General features: G+C 47.2%; 2 protein-coding genes across 2 annotated transcripts; one reads left to right on the top strand and one right to left on the bottom strand.

Annotated features, from left to right (window-relative positions):
- Nucleotides 1-1,233: 1,233 nt before the first annotated feature.
- LOC137570767 (uncharacterized) lies at nucleotides 1,234-4,819 on the bottom strand. The gene is made up of 3 exons (XM_068279487.1): nucleotides 4,630-4,819; nucleotides 2,847-3,009; nucleotides 1,234-2,336 (listed from the first exon to the last, which is right to left on the bottom strand). The coding sequence occupies exons 1-3, from the start codon at nucleotides 4,814-4,816 to the stop codon at nucleotides 1,511-1,513; spliced, it is 1,176 nt and encodes a 391-aa protein (XP_068135588.1). The 5' UTR covers nucleotides 4,817-4,819; the 3' UTR covers nucleotides 1,234-1,510.
- LOC137570777 (uncharacterized) lies at nucleotides 1,278-3,996 on the top strand. Its single transcript, XM_068279496.1, has 2 exons — nucleotides 1,278-1,455; nucleotides 3,055-3,996. Exons 1-2 carry the CDS (start codon nucleotides 1,298-1,300, stop codon nucleotides 3,908-3,910), a joined length of 1,014 nt encoding a protein of 337 aa, XP_068135597.1. The 5' UTR covers nucleotides 1,278-1,297; the 3' UTR covers nucleotides 3,911-3,996.
- Nucleotides 4,820-10,944: the final 6,125 nt, after the last annotated feature.

Raw genomic sequence — 10,944 nt, 5'->3', positions numbered from 1 at the left:
ACAGCACATGGTGTGGCAATTTAAATACAAACTTTGTTTCCATAATTTAATTATAGATATATGAGGCACTTCCCAGTAGAAGTGGTAGCAATGCCAACCCTCTATGTGCTGTCTCTTGGTACTTCAGACTGCACTGCCTGTGAAATCCTGACTATTTCTTACCATTCACAGACACTTAAACACCTGTCAATCTGCCTGACATTTCCTGCCTAGTCACACAGAGGAGAAGGTGATAAGCAACACCTCCCTGCTAGCAGCCTATCATGGTTTCTGGCTTCTTTTAGGGCTGGTGCACACCAAAAACCGCAAGCAGATCCGCAAAACGCTAGCGTTTTTTGAACCGCTTAGTGTCATTTTGATAGCGCGGTTTTGGGGCGTTTTGGGGGCGTTTTGCGTTTTTTGCATGCGTTTTTGCAAGCGTTTTTGGAAGCGTTTTGCGTTTTGCGTTTTTCAGGAAAAGAGGTAGAAAGACCTTAAACAAAGGGTTAAAGTGCGATATATTGATGACACATGTGAAGCACATTGAGCAATTGAAGTAAAAAACCCAATATAAAAAGGGTGGGGTCCTTAACAACATTGTGGGTTAGTTCAGGAGAGGTGACACTGTGGTTTGGAGAGAAGAGTGACTTGTTTTTGAAAATGTTTCCTGATGTGCTGTTATTGCTCTGTGTAGCAGCATATATGAGACGTAGGCCAAGGACAAGGAGATACTAGATGCATCCCATGCTACAAGAGCGGCGCCGGAAGGGTCAATTTAGGACCCTATATAGAGATTTGAGGCACCATCCAGAAAAGTTTTTGGGCTACACCCGCATGTCTGTGTCCAGGTAAGAATACTTGTCACTTATTTTTATCATGGGGCTAAGTATTTTGGGGAGGAATGAAATTGGAAGCACTTTTTGACCCTTAGTTAACTGTGTTTGACTGTAAACAGAAAAACAACACAATAATCAATCCGCTGTATACATAAGCTAACCAAATAACTGTGATACTTGATCCTGGTGTGTTATGTATTCAATGCCTAAGGCCTCCATCTAATTTTTCTATAGGAGTAACTACTATATTATATATCCATAGTTTACCCAAAACATTTGGAGTATATTATGACCTTACATACTCCTGGTGCATACTTCATTAAGTATATGGCAACAATCAGCATATGGGGACACAGTAATGAAGCAATGTTTGAACAAAATCTTTCGTTTTAATGTTTTGTTCTTCTGTGCAAAGAATATTTTGGACATGTGTTGTCCATACTTTGCTTTCAGTAGCAAAAGTAATATGTCACAAATGAAAAATGTTTCTGCAACAAACAACAGTAGATCTAAAGATAAGCATGCTCTTTTTTCCTAGTTTTGATGGCCTTTTAGCCAAACTGAAGGATGCCCTTCGCCGACAAGACACTAACTTTCGCCTAGCAATCACACCAACTGAGCGACTCCTCATAACATTGAGGTAATGTAAACTAAGATCCAAATCTGAGCATTGAACAATAAAATAAAATGTAAAACTACAAAAAACTAGTCATGTTGTGATAGCAAATCACACATACAGGGCCCTGATTGTAAGCATGTGTACCTGATTCAGCATTTGTATGAGGCTGGCTGTGCGATGTTAAATCAGTGTACACTGTAGAGTCACTGTGCATAGATGATGTTTGAAATCGCATACCTTGATCAGGGCGCTGAGGTGGAGGCATAGAGTAATGAGGCTGTTGACCATATGGCATGTTATGCATATGCATTGGTGGGTAGTGGGGTGGGTCATAAATGCGTTGCATATGGTAAGAGAGTTGTGGGTGTGCATTATATTGTTGGCTGGAAGCAGGCAGGTGTGGTTGCTGCAAGTAGTTGTGCACATTGTCATCTGCACGGCTCTCAGGTAGTAAGAATCTCCCCAGGGTCTCAGAGATGGCATGTCTGGCTGCCCATTGCTTATCAGGAGGCACTTTTTGTAATAGTGGCACCAAACTTAAAAGATACTGTGTGCATGGCTCTTTAAGTTGTTTCATTTCATCCTCTCGCTTCTCCATATGATCAACAGCCTTTTCTATTGAACTAATCAGCTTCTGGTCATATTCAGCCTTGCTCATACCTCTTCTTATTCTCCTGCCTTGTGTAGCTACCCTCACACCTCTACTAGACCTGACAGTTGTGCGTGTCCGACTACTCCCTGGGCTGTGTGGTGTGTGATCTGGGGTAGTAGAGTCACTGTCTTCCAGTGTAGCAGTGTCAACATCCTGTGTAGTGTCTTCTTCAACTTCCACATCACTGGTGGTGGTAGGTGGCACCTCTACATCGTCCTCCTCAGGATCTGGTGGTAGGCTATCTTCAGTCCTTTGGAAAGGGGAAAGCACAACTTTAGTTCATGGAATAGTGACCATGGATGTCACAGCAAATATATGGGCACAATGCGATGCATCTTTCATTGCAAAACAATAGCAGTAGCCTGTCTATTTTTCCCATTATTTGTGTACATAGCTTTTAGGCACAGCCCCTGAGCAAGCATAGAGCTAAACTGGCCTGAGTAAACTAGCACTGATTTTGGTAGATGTGTGTTACAGATGTGTGATGCAGACACTACTGCAGCCAAACATATAACCAGCACTGTCAGGCAACTGTTATGTTGGGTAACGAACAGTCCACATTCCTGTCATGTAATAATCATTTTAAACTGGACCTATGCCATCCTTACATTAAGCTACGTCCCCCAATATATTTGGTAGAGTGATGGCAGATTATGCGTTCCACACTACTGAATTGCATTGTGGGCCTACTCCTTCCTTCACTGTTCTATTGGCGAAGTTGACAAACATTGCAATAGGTTAACATTTACGCCATACTTACTCAGCCGGTTCATGATGTTTTCTTAGAAATTCTAATATGCCACAATATTTATATTTTGTTCGCTGCGAACTTCCAGACCCACTTTTGGATTCATGGTATTGCTTTTCAATCTCCTTTTTGTAACTGTCTCTGACCGACTTCCATCTTGTCCGCAGGAGGGCAACTAGGAATAAAAATAAACATACATGTTATTTCTTTTTTTTTGCAGATTTCTGGCAACAGGGCATTCATATGCAGCACTTCACTACCAATTCCTCATGGGAAGAAGTACAATCCGATACTTAGTTTTGGACACCTGCAAATTGATCTGGAAAGTACTTCAACCGGAATTTATGCCAACTCCTGACGTACCTATGTGGGAGGCTAACATGCAGCTTTTTTGGGAGAAACATGATTTCCCTAACTGCCTTGGAGCAGTGGATGGGAAACATGTCAGACTGGTTATGCCTGCATTCACTGGCAGTCTCTATTACAATTATAAAAAATTATTTTCACTAGTGCTCATGGCTGTTGTGGATCCTAATTTGAAATTTATCTATGTGGATGTTGGGGCTTACGGAAGTTCCCATGATTCCTCAGTCTTCCAGCACAGTCGATTTGGCGTGAAGCTTCGCACAGGCCAGATGACTTTACCACCACCACGCCCCTGGCCTGACACTGTAGAACCACCTTACCCCTGTGTGTTTGTGGCTGATGAGGCCTTTGCACTGTCTGAGCATGTTATGAGACCGTATGCACAGAGAGATATGACTCATAAGAAAGTAGTCTTTAATAACCGCCTGACCAAAGCCAGACAAGTAGTAGAATGTGCTTTTGGAATTCTGGCAAACAAATGGCGCATTTATCACACTGCTATAAAAATGCAACCAAAGTATGCTATAATAGTGGTGAAGGCAACATGTATTTTGCATAATTATGTGAGAACACTAGATAGCATGACCATAGAGGAGGAAGAGGGGGATCTTTCAAACAGTGCTCTTGTCACTTTACCACCAGCTACTTTACGTGGTCCCATTTCTGCCATTCACAACAGAGACAAATTAGCTGATTATTTTGTGCCATAACTGTAAGAACTAAAAAACCTGCAGGCTGCTATTTACTTACATGACGAGATCAGTATTATTGTGCAAATAAACATTCTTGAAACCGTGTTATATGTCTATATCAGTGGTCCTCAAACTAAGGCCCGCGGGCCGAATGTGGCCCCCTAAGGCTTTCTTACCGGCCCCCCACACAGAAAATGTATTGCTTATAAATGCAGTCAGCTACATCTTTAAATATTGGTGGTCCACATATGGAATAGCAGTGCAGCACCCCCCATCCACATGGAAGCCAGAAAGCAGAAATTTTGCTGGTTTCCAATCAAATTCCACATCAGGTGACACTGCTGTCCAATTGGCTTGCAGATTGTCACCTGGGTATGCTTCACTGTCTGGTCCGCAAAGACTTCTACATCATTTTATGTTTACTCCGGCCCTCCAGCCGTCTGAAGTATGTTGACCCGGCCCTCAACCCAAAATGTTTGGGGACCCCTGGTCTATATCATTCATGACACTCTAAAGTGGCAAATAGCGCCCTAATAATACATGTGAGTACATACACACACATGTACCTGCTGTTTATAAGGAGAGATGGCTATAGAGAGAACAGCTTTGCCAGAGACCTGTGATAATGAAATTTCTAATTGTTTAATTACTCATTTAGTGGAGGGGTGATGATATATTGTCTGCAAAGTGCTGCATGAAATCAATAAAATACAACAATTCTGTACACATATACTTACTCTTAGAATCCTTGCCCTTTTGGCTCAAAGTATTCCATTTTTCTCCAAGAAAATCTTTTGCAATGTTGCTCCAGATTTCATGAGCCCTTTGGTGGTCTTTATATCCAGGCAAAGACTTGTCATAAAGTTCTGGGCTGTTTTCAATCTTAATTATCAGGTTTTCTGTGGTAAACCACTTTGCTGCCATCTTCCTCCTGCGCAGTCTAAAATCACTCATGCAAATCTGCCACACAGGAAGCACACTTTGACCTGGAAGTGCGCATTCTTGAAAAAAACGCATCCGCATCCGCATCAAAATCCGCTTGATCAAGCGGTTTTACAGGCGTTTTGCGTTTTTCCTATACTTAACATTGGAGGCAGAAACGCATCCGAAATCCAAAAAATGCCTCACCCAGGCATTTTTCATTTCTGCAAAACGCCTGCCGCTCTGGTGTGCACCACCCCATTGAGATACATTGACCAAGCAGATCCGCAGCCGCAAGCGGATCTGAAAACGCCCAAAAAGCCGCTCGGTGTGCACCAGCCCTTTGCTAGCAACACAAGAAGAAAATCGCAGCATGCAGGACTTTTTTCATGGCATATAAAAAAAAAAAATAAAAAAAAAAATAAATTTGGATAAAAATTGGAAATCGGATCTGTTGGGAGAGCGGATTTCAGTAGGTAGGTATTCATTTTTGTGCTTAGTGGTTTTCTACGCGTTTTTTTCCAGGCGGTTTTGTAATTCACTCAAGTCAGGAAGTGAACTCTTTGACCCGGAAAAGAATAAAATACAATGTATTTATTTTTAAAAATGCAATCGCTACACAAATCGATTTTGTGCACGTTTTGCGTTTCTCCTATACTTTCCATTGAGGCGAAATTGCCTCAAAAATGGTACATGCACCGCTTTACTGAAAGGACAGCGCACAACCCACGCTGATATGAACCTTCTCACAGACATTCATTGCACAAGCGTTTGGTGAGCGACTTTAAAAATCGCCTGCGGGTTAAAAAAAAAAAAAAAAAAAAAAAAACGAAAACACCTGCAGTGTGAACAAGCCCTAAAGGTGGCCTTCCCATAGAGTCACACCTGGGTGCGGCTGCAGCAGTCTTTAGACCCGACATATCACAGTTCTCTGCCACTGGGCAACGCCACCGCGTTGTCTGAAAGAGGCCTTAATAGGACTTGGGCTATTGTGAGGACTAAACTTTGTGCTATTTGGTTCCATAAGTTCATGAAATAAAAAAAAAAAAACAGCTGTGAACATTTGCAAACATTTAGTTCTTTACTGAGTTTCACTTACATGTGGTGGCTGGATAGTGTACGTGGTGGCTGGATAGTGTACTGGTTAAAGAGGATCTGTAACATCAAAAGATCCCCTGGGGGGTACTCACTAGAGTTGGGCCGAACCTCCGATTTTAGGTTCGCGAACCTGGTTCGCGAACTTCCGCGGAAGGTTCGGTTCGCGTTAAAGTTCGCGAACCGCAATAGACTTCAATGGGGATGCGAACTTTGAAAAAAAAAAATTATGCTGGCCACAAAAGTGATGGAAAAGATGTTTCAAGGGGTCTAACACCTGGAGGGGGGCATGGCGGAGTGGGATACATGCCAAAAGTCCCCGGGAAAAATCTGGATTTGACGCAAAGCAGCGTTTTAAGGGCAGAAATCACATTGAATGCTAAATGACAGGCCTAAAGTGCTTTCAAACATCTTGCATGTGTATACATCAATCAGGTAGTGTAATTAAGGTACTGCTTCACACTGACACACCAAACTCACCGTGTAACGCAGCGCAAACAGCTGTTTGTGTAGTGACGGCCGTGCTGGACTGGTGCGCACCATGGCGAGAGTGCAGGTTTTGGTGGCTTTACAGCCCATATGGTCGCCTGGCTGATGTAGCTGAATGACAGAACAGTGACTGTCCAGCTGATCAAATTTGGTCTGACCACAATGAGGCAACGACCTTATTATCGTGGGTGTGCCCCCCGAGACACTCATCTAGGCGCCGGTCATTGCTTCATTGTGATACGCAAGCCCCTTCACCACGGCAAGGTAATGATCACGAAGGGGAATGGGCGCATGTACATGCCTTTTCTTTTGTTGTTGCAGCTGCCCGCAGTGCAGCCAGAAAAATTAGGCAGTCATGTACACGCACCAGAAAAATTATTACAGCGGCCGCTGCTAGCAGCGGCCTAAAAAATTCAGCAATCCGCCTGGAGTCCCGGACCCTGTTGGTGGTGGCGGAGAAGGTAGTCAAGCGGCCTGCAGGCAGACATGCTGTGTGGAGGGACTGGGAGCGACTTAGTCTTCTTGGGGCAGGCCAGGCAGCCAGTCACACGGCGTGCAGGCAGAGATGCTGTGTGTGCGGGGACTGACTTAGTCTTGGGGCGGGCAGCAGCCCTCCGGGATCCATGCCTCATTCATTTTGATAAAGGTGAGGTACTTAACACTTTTGTGACTTAGGCGACTTCTCTTCTCTGTGACAATGCCTCCAGCTGCGCTGAAGGTCCTTTCTGACAGGACGCTTGCGGCAGGGCAGGAGAGAAGTTGGATGGCAAATTGGGACAGCTCTGGCCACAGGTCAAGCCTGCGCACCCAGTAGTTCAAGGGTTCCTCATCGCTGTTCACAGCAGTGTCTACATCCACACTTAAGGCCAGGTAGTCGGCTACCTGCCGTTCCAGGCGTTGGTGGAGGGTGGATCCGGAAGGGCTACGGCGAGGCGTTGGACTAAAGAACGTCCGCATGTCCGACATCACCATGAGATCGCTGGAGCGTCCTGTCTTTGACTGCGTGGACACGGGAGGAGGATTAGTGGCAGTGGTACCTTGCTGGCGTTGTGCCGTCACATCACCCTTAAAGGCATTGTAAAGCATAGTTGACCGCTGGTTCTGCATGTGCTGCATCCTTTCCACCTTCCGGTGAGTTGGTAACAGGTCTGCCACTTTGTGCCTGTACCGAGGGTCTAGTAGTGTGGCCACCCAGTACAGCTCATTCCCCTTGAGGTTTTTTTATACGGGGGTCCCTCAACAGGCAGGACAGCATAAAAGACGACATCTGCACAAAGTCGGATCCAGTACCCTCCATCTCCTCTTGCTCTTCCTCAGTGACGTCAGGTAAGTCAACCTCCTCCCCCCAGCCGTGAAGAATACCACGGGAAGGTTGAGCAGCACAAGCCCCTTGCGATGCCTGCTGAGGTTGTTCTCCTGCCGCTGTCCCCTCCTCCTCCCCCAACGAAACACCTTGCTCATCATCCTCTGAGTCTGACTCGTCTTCTGCACACGACTTCTCTTCTTCCTCCTCCTCCACCAGGTTGGTCACCTCCTCAAACGGCCGCATGAGCCTGCATGCATTTTCCATCAGTGTCCAGTTGTCGGGCCAGAACATTCCCATCTTCCCAGACTGTTTCATTCTACTGTAGTTGTAGAGGTAGTGGGTCACGGCTTTCTTCTGTTCTAGCAGGCGGGAGAACATGAGCAGGGTCGAGTTCCAGCGAGTCGGGCTATCGCAAATGAGGCGCCTCACCGGCATGTTGTTTTTGCGCTGAATTTCCGCAAAGCGTGCCATGGCTGTGTAAGACCGCCTCAAATGCCCACAGAACTTCCTGGCCTGCTTCAGGACATTCGCTAAGCCAGGGTACTTTGCCACAAATCTTTGAACCACTAGATTCATGACATGTGCCATGCAGGGTATGTGTGTCAGCTTCCCCATATGCAAAGCGGCAAGCAGATTGCTGCCGTTGTCGCACACCACGTTGCCTATCTCCAGGTGGTGCGGGGTCAGCCACTCATCCACCTGTTTCTTAAGAGCAGCCAGGAGAGCTGCTCCAGTGTGACTCTCCGCTTTGAGACATGACATGTCTAAGATGGCGTGACAGCGTCGTACCTGGCATGCAGCATAGGCCCTGCGGAGCTGGGGCTGTGTAGCTGGAGAGGAGAACTGCCACTCAGCCAAGGAGGAGGAGGACAGCGAAGAGCATGTACCAGGAGGAGAGGAGGTGGCAGGAGGCCTGCCTGCAAGCCGTGGAGGTGTCACAATTTGGTCCGCTGCGCCCTGCTTGCCATCGTTCACCACCAGGTTCACCCAATGGGCTGTGTAGGTAATGTAGCGGCCCTGCCCGTGCTTGGCAGACCAGGCATCCGTGGTCAGGTGTACCCTTGACCCAACGCTCTTCGCAAGAGATGACACCACTTGCCTCTCAACTTCACGGTGCAGTTGGGGTATGGCCTTTCTCGAAAAATAAGTGCGGCCTGGCATCTTCCACTGCGGTGTTCTGATGGCCACAAATTTACGGAAGGCCTCAGAGTCCACCAGCCGGTATGGTAACAGCTGCCGAGCTAACAGTGCCGCCACGCCAGCTGTCAGACGCCGGGCAAGGGGGTGACTGGCCGAAATTGGCTTCTTCCGCTCAAACATTTCCTTCACGGACACCTGACTGCTGCTGTGGGCAGAGGAGCAGGAACCGCTCAAGGGCAGAGGCGGAGTGGAGGAGGGTGCCTGTGAAGGTGGAAGGGAGAAAGCGGCAGAAGCAGATAATGCACCTGATGGAGGAGGAAGAGGAGAAGGAGGGTGGCTTTGCTTTTGTGTGTTGCTGCTGCTTTTGCTCAGGTGGCCATCCCATTGCTGTTTGTGCCTTTTCTCCAGGTGCCTTCGTAAGGCACTTGTCCCTACGTGAGTGTTGGCCTTTCCACGGCTCAATTTTTGTTGGCAGAGCGAACAGATGGCTTTGGTCCGATCTGAGGCACACACATTAAAACATTTCCACACCGCTGAGCCACCCTGGGATGTGGGCACTATGGGGACCTCAGCAGCTGATGCTGAAGGGCAAGTTGGCTGGCTGTACATAGGTGGCAATCCATGGTGCCGGACTCTGCCACCAGCTGTTTCTGACGAAGAGCTGCCCCAGCTTCTTTCAGCAACTTCTCTCCTCCTACTACTCTCTGACTCCCCCTCTGAACTGTCCCCCTCTTCATCTCCTCTATTGGGAACATACAGAGGATCATCATTGTAATCATCCTGCCCAGCTTCGCTTGCCTCAGAAAAATCCAAACATGCACCATCAGTAGGTCCTTCATCCTCCTTACACGTTACATCCATAGTGTTGCCGCGTAACTCAGACATATGAGCTGGTGAAAATTCATCTGGCTGTAACAACAATGGCTGTGCATCAGTGATTTCAACACTAAATAATTCTTGCGAAGTGTCAAATGCAGCGGAAGTGGTGCTAGTAGTAGCGCTGGTGGCTGAGCAAGATGAGGTGTTCTGTGTCGCTAAATACTCAACCACGTCCTGACAATCTTGGGAGGTGATGGGACGTGCCTTCTTCCGAGCACTGTACTGTGGGCCAGGTCCACACGAAATTACATTTACACGACCTCGTGCAGACCTGCCGGGTGGCCTTCCTCTGGCTCTGGCACTACCTCTTCCTCTACCTGTTTTGTCCATATCGGGTATGCACGGAGTGGTATATCACACTGCGTGCACTCACGTAGGTAGGTGGGTTCACTTAACTGCACAGGTATGCGCACTGATGCGGTGGGTTCACTGAACAGAGCAGGTATGCAGTGGCGGGTCCACTGAACAGAACAGGTATGCAGTGGCGGGTTCACTGAACAGGTATACAGTGGCGGGTCCACTGAACAGAACAGGTATGCAGTGGCGGGTTCACTAAACAGAACAGGTATACAGTGGCGGGTTCACTGAACAGAACAGGTATACAGTGGCGGGTTCACAAAACAGAACAGGTATACAGTGGCGGGTTCACTAAACAGAACAGGTATACAGTGGCGGGTTCACAGAACAGGTATGCAGTGGCGGGTCCACTGAACAGAACAGGTATGCAGTGGCGGGTTCACTGAACAGAACAGGTATACAGTGGCGGGTTCACAGAACAGGTATGCAGTGGCGGGTCCACTGAACAGAATAGGTATGCAGTGGCGGGTTCACTGAACAGGTATACAGTGGCGGGTCCACTGAACAGAACAGGTATGCAGTGGCGGGTTCACTAAACAGAACAGGTATGCAGTGGCGGGTTCACTAAACAGAACAGGTATACAGTGGCGGGTTCACTGAACAGAACAGGTATACAGTGGCGGGTTCACTAAACAGAACAGGTATGCAGTGGCGGGTTCACTAAACAGAACAGGTATACAGTGGCGGGTTCACTGAACAGAACAGGTATACAGTGGCGGGTTCACTGAACAGAACAGGTATACAGTGGCGGGTTCACTAAACAGAACAGGTATGCAGTGGCGGGTTCACTAAACAGAACAGGTATACAGTGGCGGGTTCACTGAACAGAACAGGTATACAGTGGCGGGTTCACTAAACAGAACAG

The sequence above is a fragment of the Hyperolius riggenbachi genome, chromosome 1 (assembly GCF_040937935.1).
Source record: "Hyperolius riggenbachi isolate aHypRig1 chromosome 1, aHypRig1.pri, whole genome shotgun sequence".
NCBI lineage: Eukaryota > Metazoa > Chordata > Amphibia > Anura > Hyperoliidae > Hyperolius > Hyperolius riggenbachi.
The sequence above is the reverse complement of the archived record's forward strand: the minus strand, read 5'-3'. Positions and strand labels throughout refer to the sequence as shown.

Bases quoted from the DNA above. Each gene is read 5' to 3' on its own strand.
- LOC137570777 (XM_068279496.1), top strand. From the start codon at position 1,298: ATGTTTCTGCAACAAACAACAGTAGATCTAAAGATAAGCATGCTCTTT. The intron at 1,456-3,054 runs GTAATGTAAACT...TTTTTTTTGCAG, and splicing joins CGACTCCTCATAACATTGAG to ATTTCTGGCAACAGGGCATT.
- LOC137570767 (XM_068279487.1), bottom strand. From the start codon at position 4,816: ATGGCAGCAAAGTGGTTTACCACAGAAAACCTGATAATTAAGATTGAA. The intron at 3,010-4,629 runs GTAAGTATATGT...TTTTATTCCTAG, and splicing joins AAAGGGCAAGGATTCTAAGA to TTGCCCTCCTGCGGACAAGA. The intron at 2,337-2,846 runs GTAAGTATGGCG...CCCTTTCCAAAG, and splicing joins AAACATCATGAACCGGCTGA to GACTGAAGATAGCCTACCAC.